The sequence below is a fragment of the Falco naumanni genome, chromosome 1 (genome assembly GCF_017639655.2).
Source record: "Falco naumanni isolate bFalNau1 chromosome 1, bFalNau1.pat, whole genome shotgun sequence".
Lineage (NCBI taxonomy): Eukaryota > Metazoa > Chordata > Aves > Falconiformes > Falconidae > Falco > Falco naumanni.
In genome coordinates, this window is record NC_054054.1 from 121,838,342 (window position 1) to 121,855,485 (window position 17,144).

At 44.7% G+C, this 17,144-nt stretch overlaps 1 protein-coding gene across 2 annotated transcripts in view; it reads left to right on the plus strand.

Moving 5' to 3' along the window:
• The first annotated feature begins 3,142 nt into the window (after positions 1–3,142).
• HLF (HLF transcription factor, PAR bZIP family member) overlaps positions 3,143–17,144 on the plus strand; it is a 37,065-nt gene continuing 23,063 nt past the window's right edge. Inside the window, exons 1-2 of one of the 2 annotated variants that reach the window (XM_040581871.1) lie at positions 3,143–3,482; positions 4,848–5,183. In XM_040581871.1, the coding sequence (XP_040437805.1) occupies positions 3,377–3,482; positions 4,848–5,183 (442 nt within the window). In that variant the 5' untranslated portion in view covers positions 3,143–3,376. The remainder of the gene's footprint in view (positions 3,483–4,847; positions 5,184–17,144) is intronic. The other variant, XM_040581873.1, reaches the window with a different exon arrangement.

Consider the following 17,144-nt stretch of genomic DNA (forward strand, 5'->3'; position numbering starts at 1 on the left):
AGTAGGTCAGCGCGCGCGCTCACGTGACGGCGCTCGCGTGCCTCTCCCCCGCTCCGCGTGACGGCGGCGCGGCAGGGGGCAGGGATCAGGGGACAGGGGACAGGGGACTGGGGACAGGGGACAGGGACCAGGGGTTAGGGCTAGGGGCCGGGGGTCAGGGGCCTGGGGGCTGGGGGCCGGGAGGATCCGGCTGGGCCACCGTTAGTTGATCCCTTGATCGTTTGAGATGCCGGCGGCGCTGCGCTTGTTCCCGGGCAGGTGCCGGCGCTCCCGTGAGGGGACCCCGGGCGCAGTGCTGGTGGCGAGGCCCCGCCGTGCCCGGCCGTGGGCTGCCAGCCCAGAACCAAAGGCAGGGCCAAGGTGGCCCCGGGCCGTGCGGCCGGGTGGCCCCGGGGCTGCCCACACGGCCACAGGGGTGGCTAACCCTGGGCGCGTAGGTAGAAGGACCCCTTAAAAGTGTACAGGCTTTTTGAGCTTAAAGTTCTCTTTTCAAATTGTCTGTGCTAAAAGAAAAGAATTGCTTTTTAAAAAAATCTTGGAAAATGGTACATTAGCTTGCATGTATTTGGTTTGAAAAAAAATAGGATCTTTGGGCCATATAACTGGTCACATTTCTGTGATGAAAACACTAAGGGCAGAAACATAAACATTGGCTGAGATTTATTTTTTTTTTAATTGGGGACTAATCAAGGTATTTTCTACACAAAACCTAAGTAGCTGTCATAGTTGTTCATAAGCCATAAAATAAACACTTCACGGGTGAATGCTAAGCTAAGAATACATGCCAATAAACATTGGCATGTATTAGTATTTTGCTTGGAAAATGTAGAAATCCAGTTAGTGTATCATTAGCTCTGTTTTCGTTGTGTTGGCCTCACCTGGAGTGCAGCGTGCGGGCTCAGCCAGTGGCCAAAATAGCATGAAGGAAGCGGGGGCCACCTTTGGAAAAGCGTAGCCAGTGAAAATCGGTAACTCATGGGTAAATCCAACACCAGTACTCAGTGACAGGGTGCTGTCCTGCCAGCCTGGCGATTCGGGCTGCTTGGAATGAAGCCTGCATCCAGGACAAGGCTGGAGTTAAATTACTGCTCCTGTTGTACCATAAGACTGAAAAAAACAGCTCCAGCACCCTAACTCAGGTACTTTGCTCAGCTCTTCTGGCTGGTCCATGTATCAGGAAGAGTTGTTCCGGCTTTCTCACCCAGGACATTCCCAGCACTTCATGGTCCATCTGTAACTGTATGCAGTCCTCAGTGTCTGGCTGCTTCGTTTTGTTCCACACTTGCACAGATCTACACAGAATTCATCCTATTCAGTGTCAAGTAGTGAAACTGCAGTTTTCCTGCCATTCTGTTGCATAGAAAATGCCGTTTCTTTCTGTCAAGTATATTTTGTCTGTAGTGGTCAATAACCATAAAAACCTAAGTAGTTCTGCTCAAGTTGAGCTTTCATTACATCCCTGACTAATCTTGTTTGTAACTGGCGTTTCCCAATACCCCCATTACTTGGACATCTTCTATTCTGTGTAGTCTTGTTGCTTACCAGATCTCTTAAATGTATCTTTTTTTATTCTTTATACTGGATAGAAAAAACCTTCTGTACTGTATCTGCATATGGATTGCAGATCGCCCTAATCTTTATGTCACTCATTCTACCTCTGTAATTAAAGGTTTCCAGTAACTAGCAATTTGGCCGTCTGAGGCAACATTGGTATATGTACAATCATTTAATAATCTACTGCTGTTTTTAGGTTAGGTGGCTTCGAAACTACTGTGCTGCTACTGTCATATTCCTGCTTGAAGCCCCTCCAGTCGCCAGCCTGTGGCATTTGAAGGTTTTCCATAACCCCGCTCAGCTGTGCCATAGGTACATCGATCTTACGCTGTCTCTGGTTCTGAAGGGCCTGATGAGTGCAGTTGCCAATCTTCAAGTTTTGGTTGTGCCAGTGCAATTTTATTGATTTGAACGTACTTTAGACTTTGATGAGTTGTTTGAAGTTGTTTGTTTTAGTTGGATCATTTGACTAGACGCTAGTCAGTGCACGCAATCAGAGAGAGATGCATATAGGGATAACGTAACTGTCCAAGCCAGACTTCTGTTCCTCAGGGAGCTTTTGTTTCCAAATAGTGGGCACCCCAACTAAAAGCTTACTCACGTGATTTATCTGTATTTGCTTGTAGTGAGTATTTATGATTATTTGTTACTGGCAGAAGAACTGACTTTTGAAGAACACTAAATACAGATTGTAAAGCTATACAAAATGCCATCCAAAAATCCCAAAAGGATGATGAGAAGCAGGGAGATACAGATGCCTACAGGCACCTGAAGGGCTGAAGTTACTCCAGCACGATGGCAGCTCTGGAGCAGTCTGTGCGGTGGGGCCCGCGGCCTGCCAGGGCGGCTGCAGGCCTGAGCGGTGGGAAGCCAACCCAACTTGTGAGGAACTTGGCAAGCGGGAAGCCCTTTCCAACACAGAACTGGGACATGCTGGTGGGCCTCCTGCTAGTGGTGGCAGCTCTGTCACCCCTGCTCGTCCCGGTAACTGGTGAGGGAAGCGATCCGCTTGCGGCAACGGGGTGTATGGCAGGCCCACTCCGGCACGCAGCGCCCACGGGCCCGGGAACCGGTTCCCCGAGCCGTGTATCACAGGAGCACCCGGGCCGGCTCCCCCGGCGCCAGGGCAGCCTGACGGCCGCCCCCCACGGGCTGGCCCCGGCCGCCCCTCCGGCCGCGGCACTGTCCGGTCCCTCAGGCGGCCGCCGGGGGGGCTCGCCCACTCGCTCCCCTCAGGGGCGCCGCCGCGCTCCCCGCTGCCCTCACGCTCGGATGCACCGAGCGAGGTCAAATGCTCAGCGCTCATTAACATTCCTCCCGGTTACCGGGGAGACGGCGGCGGGGGCAGCGGGGCGGCCGCGCTCCTCACCGACGCCGCTCTCTCAGGAGGCGCTGGCGGCTCCCCGCCCCCCCCGCCCGCCGGGGTAACGGCCGCAGCGCGCGCGCCGGCGAGGGGAGGGGGGGGGCGCGGGGCGGGGCGCAGCGGAGGGGCGGGGCCGCCCGCCGCGCCCCCCGCGCCAATGGCGGGGCCGCGCCGCGCCTGACGTCAGCGCCGGCAGCGCCTGCACATGGGCGCGCGGCCGGAGCGCGCTGCGCAGAGCGGGCGGCGGGAGCGGCGCGGGCAGCGGCGGCGGAGCTGCGCGGCGGAGCGGCCTTTCCCGCGCCCCTGCTCCGGCGGCCCTCGGGCGCCCCTCGCCAGCGCGGCTCGGCTCTGCCCGGCCCGGCCCGGCCCGGCGCCCGTCTCACCGCGCTCTGTAGCGGCGCCCGCGAAAGGAAGGGGAAGGAACCGCTGCCGCGCAGCTGCCCCGAGGCAAAGCCCATCATGTCGCGGCCGCTCCCGCTGAACCCCACCTTCCTACCTCCCACCTACGGGGTGCTGAAGTCCCTACTGGAAAACCCGCTCAAGCTGCCGCTCGCTCACGAAGACGGTGAGGCTTCCCCGGGCAGCCCGCGCTCCTCCGGCCCCCCGGGGCTGGCTCTGCCCCTCCGGGCGCTTGCGGGCCCCCTCGCACCCCTCCGCACCCCGGGTCCCCGAGGGCAGGCCCCTCGAAATGGCAGCCCCCTTCCTGCCGCTGCCTCGCTCCCCACTTTCTCCCCGCGGCGATTAAGTAATGGGATGATTTCGGGGACGTTAGGCGGCGAGCGATGGCCGCAGCCGGCCTGACCTAACGGAAGGCGCTCGGGTTTTCCATCGCTGCGGAGCCACCGGCTCCGGCCGCCTGGAAAAATAAATTAAAGGGCGCGATTTACCTCAGGCGAAGCGGCGGGGGGGCGGCACGGCCCGCCATTCCCCACCCACCCCACCCCCCGGCCGCGCCCGGGTCCCGCCGCAGCCTTCCCGGGGCGGCCCGCGGCGCCGTGCGCCCCCGGCCCCCGCCGGGCTGCCCCGCGGCTGCAGGGCGCTCCGGGCCCGGGAACTTGCAACTTTTCGGGAAAGCTGAGGCAGTGCGGGTGCGATCGCACCTGGGATTTCGAGTGACTCAAATGCGCGTTCAAAGCAGAAATCTGTGAAGGGTTTTGCAGAGCCAAGGCGGTTTGTATCCTCAGCTTCCTGAATTTCATTGCAAAGCCACTCTTAGCAGTTCGGTGGGGTTGCTGCCAGTGGTTAAAAAGAAATGTTACAAAGGCGTGGTAGTTACGAAGGCATACAGTCTTGCAAATCTTGTAGAGAAATCGGGTGCTGCCCATCAAAAAGGTGTACGGAATGTTGGGGGAATGAGTAGGAAGCATCATTTTAACTTTTGCTTTCCTTCCGCCTTTGACTTGTTCCTTGGCTTTGCACATCACAGTGCATATTCTGCCAGGCTTCACTGCTGTTTTAAGTTAGTACATGTTAAGAAGCACTGAATTTGAGGACTATTTTCCTTGTGTAAGGATTAGCAAGACTGAGACCTTTATTTAGAAGTATGACAGGATAATAAATTACAGGGATTTTAGGTTAAGGCTGTTCCTTTTCAACAGAATACAGCAACAGCTTCCAGTTTGCTTTAACTTAAGTATTCAGCAGACTTAACAGTGAGTGTTTATTGAAGCTGACGCTTAAAGCCATGCATGTAGTGGGATTGTTAACTAAAAATAGAGGAAAATCTCAAAAACACAGTTAGATCCATCAGAGGTGCTTGGTTGGCATGACCCTTCAATTCTTTATTAAATAGAGTGAATCTAAGGAGTTATTTATGTGGAGGGAGTATTTGTTTCTTAAAACTGAGAGTGCAGCAGAAATAATGAAAGTGGTACTAGCCAATATTTTTAATTACTGAGCTCTTACATCTTTATTATGTGTTTTGTTTAAGCATTCGGTAAAGAAAAAGACAAAGAGAAGAAGTTAGATGATGACAGCACCAGTACCACAGTCCCTCAGTCAGCTTTCTTGGGCCCAACATTATGGGACAAGACACTGCCATACGATGGAGACACTTTCCAGTTGGAATACATGGACCTGGAAGAATTCCTCTCGGAAAACGGCATTCCACCCAGCCCAAACCAGCACGAGCATAGCCCACACCAGTCAGGTCTCCAGCAAGCTACCTCAGCATCACCTTCTGTCATGGACCTCAGCAGCAGGGCTTCTACTTCAGTCCATCCAAGCATGGTGTCACAGAACTGCATGCAGAGCCCGGTCAGACCAGGTAAATCAGCCCTAAGAACTACTTACGGATTTTGGCATGAGCCTTTCTCCCTAGTGTAAATCATTATTCTCCCTGTATGGTTGACAAGCAGCTTAGAGAGCTCCAATATGATTCAAGTCACTTGCACTCCAAAAAATGAAAATAATAGCTCTGGTTATTGTTAAGTTGCTCCACTGGCATTTTGGTTTAAATTATGCAAGGAAGCTGTGGGAATTCCAAGGAAACTTGCCTATCTTTCTTTTTTGGTAGCCTAGCTATTGGCAAGTAGAAAGACTGCAAATGGAGTAGTAGGAATGCATAGATGCCATGGTGTTAAATGAACAGGGAGAAGAGAATACTCCTTTGGCCAGCGTTTGATGTGAGAACACAGAAGTGGTCAATTATTCTGAAGCTAAAACTTAAAGACAGTGCTTTCTGTTTGACATTTTGGCCATAATCTTACTCTTTATTGAGCAAAGTAAATTTTTCTATAGTGTGTGGGGCAGGAGTGGAATTTTGGAGCTGCATTTTAATTGTGTTTATATCCGCATGAACTGAGTGTAACTCTAGCTGGTAACTTGCATCTGCAGTCACCTTAAGCTGTAGGCAGATAAAGTATCTTGGAGTTCAAGTTCTGATTTTAATGCATGATTCAAACCCATTTAATGTCAGTGGAAGCCTTGCATTAGTTTATTAGCACCTGAAATCATCCCTTTAGAGCCACTAGTATGAGCCCAGAGTAGCAGCTCTGGCATGACACAGGCATGGCTGAGATCATGGTCAGTGGAATAGCGTCAACATTGAAGTTTGGAAAACTTGGAGCTTAGCCTTTTTTGTTTTTTTTTAAAGACCAAGGGTGACTTATTTATTGTGCTCTTCTGCTCATACAAGGTTTGCAAGAGCAAAGTGTGCTCTTGGCAGCAGGAAACCACTCCTCTCCCTTCTGCTTGATCATTTGCCACGCTCAGCGTGCGAAGTTATTGTTAGAATCATCTGATAAGGAGGCAAAATAAATAAATAGAAGGACAAAAGTTGTGGAGGAGAGTGAAATAGATGTCTTACAAGTCTGCAACATTCCTTTCTTGTTAAAAAGAAATAAAATACCCCCCAAAACACCCAAAGCCTGTCAACAGACTCCTTGTCCCCGTGTCAGAGGTGTGTATTTAGTCGAGGATTTAATTTACTTTTACTTTATGTATGTGGATTTTACTTATTTCGGTTTCAAGGCATTTCATAGTTAACCAATAACTTGTAAGGATTTCCAAAGTTAAAGTATATTTGCAGATGGCAAGAGCAGAATATAAAAATCCCTTGCTTTTTCTGAGCCAGTTTTTAAAAATAGTGCATATATGCTACACCCTTTTCTGTCGCATATGCACACATAAAATTAAAAGCAGATAATCTGGCCCCATTCTTTTTTTCGGAGGAGCCTGGTTATGAGCCAGGCTTTTAACGATCACCTGTCAGATTTTATTTGTAATCAGCTGCCTGCCTGACTTTTCAACTCATTGATTTATTTTTTTTTGAGTTTTTCCTGAGCTGTTTGCAGCTCAGGGTTACAAACTTTTCTCATTAGAGACTCTGCATGCTTTACTGTTGTAAAAGAAGTTATGCCTGTTGGGGTAGGTTAAAACATCTAAAGTTGCAGGTATCTTTTCCCCGTGTCATCTTGCCTTAAGAATAATGTAATTTGCTTATTAAATGTGTGTTCTGTTTTGGTGTGTGTTTTTTTAAAAAGGGAGCTCATTCAATTTCTTAAATCAGTGTTCCCCCTCCCCTCACAAATAGGCACTATGACTTAATTGACAGTAGTCTGGTTTATCATCAGGTTGTTGAAATTTTTATGTGCTGCCATGTAAAAATCTTTCTTAGAGAGGCTGTTCTGAAGATTTATCTTAGAGTTTAGCATTTAAGAAAGTTCTAATGTAAGACAGTATATATTTTAAAAACCAAATTTTTAGTAGAAGTAAAAATGATCATTTTAGGTTGTCATAAGAAGTGCCAAGGCAAATGTGCTGCTTTCAAATACAGAATTTAGTCTGAAAGTAAATATTAAAATCATTATGATGGAGCCTTTTGGTTAATGTATCTTAAGACTTTTAAAATACATTTTTTTAAAACTGTCATATGAAGAAAGGGTTTTTTATTTGGTGTTAGCTACTATTCCAGTATGCATGGCTTTGTGATTTGTATTGTTGTAATAAACCCAAGAACAAATAGTATAGTGTATACAATTTCAATAAAAAATATTTCCATGTGATCTTACTTTTTTTAGGAAAACTGAATCTTTAAAGTGGTGGTAATTCTTCTAAAAATATTTCATTGTTGTGTCCTCTGAATTTTGTCTTACAATGGAAGCCTGTTTGAGTGTGTGGACTTGGGCTGAAAGAGGGGTCAAACCCTGTACTGCTTACATCCCTGCTTTAAGTGGCTCTGCAGTGTTTAGCATCAGTGTATCACGTGCAGTTGGTCAGAACTCCTATACCTGCGTGTACTCTGTATCAGGGAGGATGTACATGTGCACGTGGAACACCGCATGTGACTCGTGTACATAGATGGTGTGTCTTGGATGTAGAGGGTTTATAGAAGAGTGGCATAAAAAGGTTGTTTTGCACATGTGTTGAAATACATGCCTTATCTGACTTCAGAAGCTAATGGTATTGCCCAAATATGTATTTTATACCCTCTCTGGAAGAGATCTTGAAATCTGCGTTGGCATTCACTGAGAAGTGTCGCCAGGCTCAGCAAAGCTGAGCTGACCCTGACTCTAAGCATGACATTACAAAAATCCTTACTGTTGACTTTGTTCTTATTTTTTTTACCTTAAAAAAAAAAAAAGGTTTCTTATAAATTTAACTTAATTCAGTATTTCCAGCTCGGATTGTCTGGTTGATGGAAAAATGTTTAGGCTCACTAGTTTGTCCCTGTTCTCTGGACTATAGCAAAGAATAAAGCAAGCATCTACTTTCCCATAAATCTGTTCAGAAAATGTACCTATAGCAAATACTGCATTTTCTTTTGGAGAGGAGGGACACAGGATAATGGCTGTTGCAAGATTGGAATGCGATTTATTTCTCTTTCACAGTACCAATGTTGTTAATAAAAAATGGTATTTTAATGTATTTTTAGCATTGCAGACCACCATTCGTTGTAATGTGTAGACGCATTTAAAACTGCTTTTCAGTCTCTATATTGGATGCTGGTTAATTGGTTGAAAACAGGTTTTATGAAGCTAACCTTTAATTTTGTTACTTCAGACACTGTTTTGTGGTTCTTCATCTGTTACTCACCTTGTGTTGTCTTTTGCTAGTTTTTTTGGTGGAATGTAAATCTCCATTTAACTGTGGAGTCTTTTAAGGAAATTTGGAGTAATTGTAGCTGTTTGTATGTAAAGGGAGGTTCACGTTTTGCTGGTAGCTGGTTGGTGGTTGCTTTTACCTGGCTCTTTTCCCTGTGTCGGCCTTATTTGGGTGAATGGGGCAGCTACTGTAAAGGGTTTGAACGGAGTGAATTAGAGTTCAGAAGCATCAGCTACGTCTGGTGGAAGGCCCTAATTAGAAGGTGTTTGGGATTTTGTGGTTTAGATCAGAGTTTTCTGTTTGCTACCAAAGCCTTGGATGTAGGGCTGTGTCGTGCGGATGCTGCTGAAACAGTGATAACCCATGTATTGTTACTGCTTTGCTCCTGAAGGAGCACAGGGCTGTCAGGGGCTTTGAGAAACTCCCTTGTTCTTTGCGTTCTGTGACACTGGTTTTCAGTTTGTGTTGCCTGGATGCCTTAAACTACTTGCAAAGGATCAGCCAAAGATTATTTAAGGAGAAAACAAAAAAGGCAAAACAAGTTCTGTAATCTGCTGCAGAAATGCACCTCTGTGCAGTATCTGCAAGTCTAGGGGTATGTTAATCAAAAAGCTGAAAATTGTTTCCGTATGAAGTGTACTTACTCCGCCCTACCCCCTCAAGAACACAAGGATTTTATTAAATGCCATGTTTTATTTATTCAGCTGAGATATTTCATCTAGAGCACAGTATCCATTACCTTCAACTTCTTCCATAGACACTGAACTGTAATGATTGACACTAGGCATGATTGGGTGGTTTTTGGCATTTTCTTTTAACTCATGTTTGCGACAAGCACAGCAGCAATTGGGAGAGGTTTGTTCTTGCTCCATGCAGCCTCTCAAGTGCATACTGGGGATGACTTGGTGAACCGGGCAGCCCACAAAAGGGTGTGTGTGCAACACTCCCTTTATTGCAGTCTTCCTTCCCTTGTGTTTCTTAACGTGACCTCCTCTTCCAGCACAGCCTTTGTAGTGTGAAAGGCAGCATTCCCAGCAGCCAGCTTGTACCTGGAATCTGCTCCTAAGCTTTAATCATAGTTTACAAGCCGTTACTAGGTGTGCATAAGCCACAGTGTGAGCCCCCTCTTTTGGAGTCGAAGGATTCTACCTCCAGCACCAAGAGGAGCTGGGAATTTCCTGACCTTTGGTCTCCCATGTGACAACATGGGAATGACCAGCTAAACCATCAGGCAGGCTGGTACCGAGAGCTGCTCTTCACATTGACTCTCACGTGAGGCTCTGGATGGCTGTTGCCTGCATGACCATGTGCTTCAGGCACGTGGCAGTCCCCTGTGCAGCCTGCTCAGCATGGCTTTTGCTAGAGCTGCAGGCACGCACACACGGCTGTTTGCTTCTGCCATTACCAGCCGATGCCGAAATTGCAGTGAAACGGAGAAGCTTTGCTCTGGACTGCCATGGCAAGGAAAATGCAATATGCAGACAAGTCGCACAACTCCTTTCTGGATCAAAAGGAGATGCAAAATATATTCAGGCAAATATTAAAAATAGCCTGTCACATGATAACGGGGAAAAAGTGCTGAACACAGAAGCCTTGTTAATGCTAGAAGCAAGAACACTGTGTCTCCTTCAGGAGATCTAATTTTAATATTCACTGTTAAATGTTGATTATTGGTTAAATAATTGCTTGACTGCATGAAGGAACTTGAAGTTAATTCAGAGTTCAAACAGTAAACAGCATGAAACATCTTGGGTTTTATGCTATACTTTTAAAATACACCTGGCCTGACTTGGGAATAGTGCTTTCCACACAGAGCTACTTAGGCAAGTCAGGGCTATCCAGTGCTAGGAGGAGGATACGCAGAGGGAACAAGTAGGGGTGTTTGTCTCCTTAGATGTTTCAAGGATGTCTGAGTGTTGAACTTGTTGCAATTATCTAGAAAAAGCACAGTGTCTCTCTTGGAGCCTTGTTTCCCATCTCAGAGTGCATTGGAAAGTGATTGAATGATTCTCTAGTGCAGTGATTTGATGTATTTTTTTTTCAAGAAGCAAGTACACCCTGAAGTCTTTATAAAACAATGTGTTACAGTTAAGAGAGAAGACCTCATCGGGAGATGTATACAAAGAAGACATTGATATTATCTGATTAGATGAAGCTGCTAGGCAACACATTAAATTGTTCAATCTCTACATATTTATATGACAGCAGATTGGCAATTGTGGGAGCTAGCAGTGGCCAGATTCTGCCCAATTAATCTAAGCAATGAGTACTTTACTCCTCATGTGGTCTTACTGATTTCAGTATTTCTCAGCAGGCCAGCAGCTTGTTGACTGCTCTCCATCAGCTCCTAGGTGGAGCAGCAAAATGTCACCATTCACTCTCTTGTCATTCATCTTTCTGGATTATTATATTTTTTTTAAGAGGGGCAGCAGCTCTCTGCTCCAGTGGAGTTTTCTCAGGATGAAAGGACATATTCAACATTAGTAAAGAAGACTTTAGAGCATTGTGAAATCAGAAGCATGGTTGGCTGGCAGTATGCTATGGAGCTATTTAGTGTTTATATCACAGAAATATGATCATAAGTTTTACCTTTTTTTGAAGTCTTTCATAACAAATGTATATTTCCCATATTTTGTCTGCATTCCACAGAAGACCGATGATTAGAAAAGAGTATTTCAGCTAAGTGATATTCAAGAAAAACTGTAGTTTGATCTCTTCTATGTTAAGTAGATAATGAAAGCTCTGAAAAAAACATTTACTTAAACCTCAAATCTACTGCATTTAATGGAGTAACTTATACATAATGAGTCAGTATAGAAACTGTAAAATGCAAGGTTGTGTCAAAATGATTGCATGACAGATTTTGTAGCTTATATCACCTTTTTTTTTAATGAAGAAATGGCATTAAAGAAACTGTATTTATTACAAAGCTGAATTTGGTCCTGAGAGCTTTGAAGCTAATGTGGGGAAAGCTAACACAGGTACGTAAGGCAGTGTGTGTTGCAACATATTTTTTTTTTTCCATTTTCTTTCTTCTTTTCTCTTTCTCTTTTCTCCTGGAGCTCTTCATAGCACTTCAGCTTTGCATAAGTGAGGTGCTATCCATCAAGTTTTAAATGAATACAAGTTATTGTTCAACCTCTCACATTTCTGACATGCTTGAAACTTGTACAGTTCTGCTTCCCTGCCCCATTCTCTGAACTAAATTTTGCCAGGGCTAAATTTGGCCCAGATTTTCATTGTGTACCACCCAGCGCCATGGTTTAGCTACTCTGATGTGGCATGCTCTTGCTTCAGGGTTCTTCTCTCAACTTTGAGAGAAATGGCTTTAGCTCTTCATCTTACTTGTATTATTCTCTTGTTCATATTTGCCATTTAATGAAAACAGGCATTGAGGATTTTGAAGCTCCTTGCTTGTGCTTTGGTGTATGGCTGTTTGTAGGGGGAAATAAAAAAATCCAAATTGATTAGGGACCTAGAAAACTCAGGTCCTTATTAACTGGAATGCAAATCTAGATTATTACTGAAACAAGACTTGACAGGAGCTGCAGATCAATGTATTAGCATGTATTTACTACAAGCAGAAGCTAGAGTGAATATAGCAGTAACTCATCTGTAACAAAATGTCATCCTTAAATATGTAGGTGTTTAAGCAGAGAGGTGAAAATACATAGTTTGGCAAAGATGTGTTGAGGAAGGAGAATGGTTTGGGGAAAAAAAGTGTGTTCTTTCCCAGTTAGCCTTAGGGAGCTCAGCTTGCTATAAATTCTTTGTTCTGGAACATGGCTGTGGACAATAGGTCAAAGATTAAGTAATTCATTACAGAACTGGTTGGTACTCCTGAATTTAATAAACAAATGAATGAACAGGGTTCTGTCTGTAGCAAGATCCATTACTTTGTGTGGTGATGGTTGGATCTTTACTTCTACATGTGAGGCTCCCTGTTAATTCTTGTATGTGGACATTGCTATATTTGAGGTGACCTGGTAACTTGGCAATCATGATGCAGATGAAAGCACTCAAACCAGGAATTAAATGCAGTCCCATTAGTAACTGCTTATAATTTGAGATTCTAAGGATGTGAGGAATGAAACTGTAGATTGCATTTTGAAAAACAGAAGGAACAATAATATGAAACTTCTAAACACAAAATACTCCTGCAGAACTCTGTTTGACAGAGCAATTAATATTTTGAGCACATTGAGGTTACGGAAATAATAGCACTAAACCTTCTTGTGGAAGAGTACATTACTCAAGGCTGCAGAATATAAAACACAATCTCAAAGCAAGAGGGCTGCATTGAAACAGCGAAGGTGAGTTAAAACAACTTTGTCATTTTATAAACGCACCTTTTCAACATTTGGAAATGAGTCCTACTCCAGCAAGAAGTCAGCTTAAAAAACAGCTGCATGCTTAGCTTCTAATGCTTAGTAAGTAGGAACTAAGCACTCAAAAATAAATTCTGTTCCTCATCAAAACAGAGAGGGTTAAACTGACTTAATTTGAAGGACCCTGCAGCAATCAGACATGCCACTGTTCCCTCTTCCTTTGTGCTGCATAGTGGAAATATAGATGTTACTGACGTCTGTAATCCCTGCAGCTGCGGCCCCTCGTTGCAGCGTGGGGCATTTGGCCATTTCATGCCTGTAACTCTTGCAGCTCTGTTGCTCTCCGTGATAGATGAGTATTAGGGTATTTTCTTTTACCTCGTTTCCTATGAAAACAAACCATATGCAGTCATTGTAGGTCTCTGGTGTGTTCCTGCTTCATGGTTTTTGAATATATTGGCTGATTTTAACCAAATGTGGCAAGAAAGTTGTGATTCTGAAAGAACGATTGCATTCCTAAAATTTCATGAAAGTAGATGAGTGGATAGGGTGGGAATATGCAACTGAGCAGGATAAGCTGTAATGCAAATGTGCGTTTTCTACATCAGCAAATTTACATAGGACCTTTAAAATGCCTGATCTGTGTGAAATGCTTCTGGGAAAGCTGACACCCTTTCAGACACTATGAGATGTCAATTCATTTTCAGAAATTAATCTGCAAGGAACCAGGTTTAATTGGTTTAGTGTGTTGGGAGGAGGGGGGGATAGTGTCATAAACTTTTTTCCACCATTATTTTTCCTTTGAAATTCCTTGTCTCCTAGAGTCTTCTGATTATATGAGACTCCAAGGTTTCATTTAAGGAGTTACAAAACCAACTGTAAAGTCTGTAGGCAAGATCTTGAAAGTGCTGAAGCCAGGCAATGGGATGATCTTGGTCCTCTCCAAAGTAGAGCATGGTTATTTTACCAGAAAACTTTCTGAATTTTTACACAATTGCAATTGTGTATCTTGCTCCTCTTGAGCAGCAGAAGCACCCCAGCTCCATTGCCTCGTTTGAAACCACCTTGCAGTCAGCCAGCTTCACATTTGAGGCCTGTTATCACAATTATTGCAGTATCACATGCGGGCAGGTGTCCAAGTGACCTTGTATATGTGTCTTGCCATTCATTCTTCACAGCGTGCTTTGGCCAGGACACTGCACACAAAGCTGCCTTTCACGGCTTGCGCTAATCAGCAGAACTTTCCACTCTGCCACAGGGGGCTGGGGTGGAGGTAGGTTAGCAGTGAATGAGAAATGGGGGAGAGTGAGAGTGGGCTAAAAGTGTTGAGGGATCAAAGAGGAAAAGCAGGTCGTGGCAGGGTAATGTGTGTTGAGAGGAGGACTAGGGGGAGCACAAGCTAGGGGAAGATTTGTTTTCCTATTGGCTTTTCAAAGTTGTGCAATTTAAGAATTGGATTAACCTGATAGGACTTTGTTTTTCTGCCAGATTAGATATGTTGAGTTTCTTGGCATTGTGAATGGTACAGTACATTGTGTGCTGTAAAATATGGGTGTGTCGGAATAAAGCTGTAATGACACAACACGCTCACAGTATAATGCAGCGCTGCTGGGTGGACTCCCCAGCTCCCTTAGCGTCCCATTCCCTCTACCCCTGAACACACATAATTGTTCGGGTATTTGCAAATTTGTTTGAACCTCTCTACATTCCGACATTGTTTCCAGCACAGCGTCAACACATTTTGATACCCTTTGTGGTAAGGTAAACTATCTGAGCCCTGAAAGCCTGTTTGGTCTGGCAGTGGCATGCACTATATGAAGTGTGTCTTTTTTTTTTTTTTTTTTTTTTAAAAAAAACCTCTGAAAAGACACTAGAGTTTCTTCCTCCTTTCTCAGGGTTAAGTTGGAGAAAGTTTACTGGGAAATATTGCAAAATTCTTTCTCTGCCCCCCCCCCCCCCCCCACCCCCCTTTCTTTTTTTAAACTAAGACATTTCCTTGAGCTTAATTTTTGGAGGGTTAAAAATCGGATACAGATTAGAAATAACCATAAGTGCTGAGCTTGTTGTTTGAAGCACACCACAGCGGCACATGGATGTACAAGTAAAATTTTCACAGCAATATGTATTTGCTCAGTGGGTTTTTTGTGTTTCACATGCGTTCTGAGATAATTGAATTTGGTGTATCCATTTTATATGCTGGGCTAGCCCCATGGAGTAGCCCAGTTCTCTTTGCTTACTGCACAGTGAGGGTGGAGTAATGACGGGCTGCGACCAGGCAGCTAGAGAAGGGTGGCTGGAATTAAGACCCCTGTTGAGCTGCGTGGTCGCTGCTCTGAAGACCAGTAAAGAGTGTGCAGACTTTGGTGACTAAAAGTACAAATACCTTGGGGCACTGTTGTTTAATTCCCACTCTTGATTGCCAGACTTCTCCAGGGATCACAGCTACCCAGGCAGGTTAGTCACAAGGGACTGCCCATAGCGTGGCTTTTGTCACCCTGTCTAGGGGCATGCCCTCTGTATCAGTACATACACATGGAAAAATGAGGAGTTAAATCTCCTCCCTGTAGTGAAGATTATTTCCCTTGGAAGAGAAGAGCATAACAGATAAGGTTAATAAGCCAGGTAATCAAGATTGTGCCATGTTCCTTAGCTGTATGTTGTTACAATGCCTTACTCTAATTCTAATTCACATAGCAAACCTGGTTGTTTTTTGCCTCATTAGATGAAGGATTTTCTGAGGTGGTAGTAGTCTGGTGGTTGAGGCATTTTTTTGAGCACCACACAAATTGAGTAAATTGGAGCAGGAAGTTGACCTTGTGAACACCTGCATCACTCAACTGTGTACTTAAATGAGAAAACTAGGAAAGAGTGCAGCATATTTGAAGTTAACCAGCATATCTCCTTTTTGAGGAGGTTAAACCACAAGCTTTCAGTTAAAATCTTGGACAGCTGTGGTTTGGGTGTCTATTTGAAACACCTTAGCTGTTGGTATCTTGGCACTTAAAAAATCAGGGCATGGATTGTCCATATCCCAAGACCTGACATCTGTGGCTGCTCTCTGAAAAGCTAGTCTTTCTCTTGGACTGGACTCATCACCAGCTTGAAGAAACACTTTTCCAAACTCTCATATCTGTTCAATTTTCTCAGTGCGACATGGTTGAAGTAATTGTTGAAAATTGTGGTAGTTTTTGTCTGCACGCTGTTCTGAACATGTGAAAAGAAGTCATTAACCAAATAGAAGGAAAGAACTGGAGGTGTAATTGTCATGTGTGTGTCTGATTTCACCAGCTGCTGCACATGTCTAGGTTATCAATTTATTTCTGTTGGAAAGTAAACAAATCTCACTTACGTACTGTCATGACTGTTTCATTCGAGTTGCTCTTATCTGTAGCAGGGATATACTTGTGGAGGTCTTGGCGTTTGGAGGCTTTTCTTTCTGCTTCCACACGTAACATGCTCTCATGAATCACGTGCACCTTGGATGCTGTTTGTCTCTAAGTCAGTTACTTAAAAACGTTACAATTACTACTATCAAAATATACCTTATCATCAGGGCAACTTTTATCCTGGTATTTGGATTGAATCCTTCAGCCAAATTCTGGCTCACTTCATGAATGTTTCTCGGTGTTCAGTAGTGCTGCTTGGTAGCTATTTAAGTTTTGTCAGCAAAATCTGAACCATAGAGGATGTATACCACCGTCAGATTGACACCCTTCCTGTATTGGTTCACATCCTGAGAGGCCTACATACCTTTGATTCTCATGAGTATGGAATTCAAAGTTATTCAGCGTTTTGCATTTTTGAACCACTGATGGGAAGATCTCATTATCCTATATGATGAAGAATTTATCATATAGGTCCTGTAAAAGGGTCTGCATCCTTGAAAGAGCTGCTGGGGTGTCACTTCTATCCAAATCCAGGTGAATGCCGGTGCTCAGCACCCTTGCCAAATGTGCTCAGCCCTACAAGCCCGCTTAACACCTCATTAAAATACAACACTGGCAACACTAGCATTTGAGCAGACTCCTTAAGTAATTTTTTTGCTGCCCTTCAGTTTATAGCCCATGGCTTGTTGTTTCCCACTTTCTCACGTTTTCCCAAAGCCACTGGTGTGTACAGTCTGAAGATCACATTTAACCAACACAAGGAAATCAGCTTGGCCCGATGGGCTGCTCTGTCACGTGTCTGAGAATGTGTTCACTCTGTTCTGCCAGACTATGGCTAGCTGAGCAAAATACAGTGAAGCTCTGGGCTTCTGGCCAAGCTTTTATTTCAGTTTGGAGCTTACAGCCACATATTTGCTATTTGGCAGGACATCCACTGGGGTATATTTGGATAGTAATCTAGCATTGTTT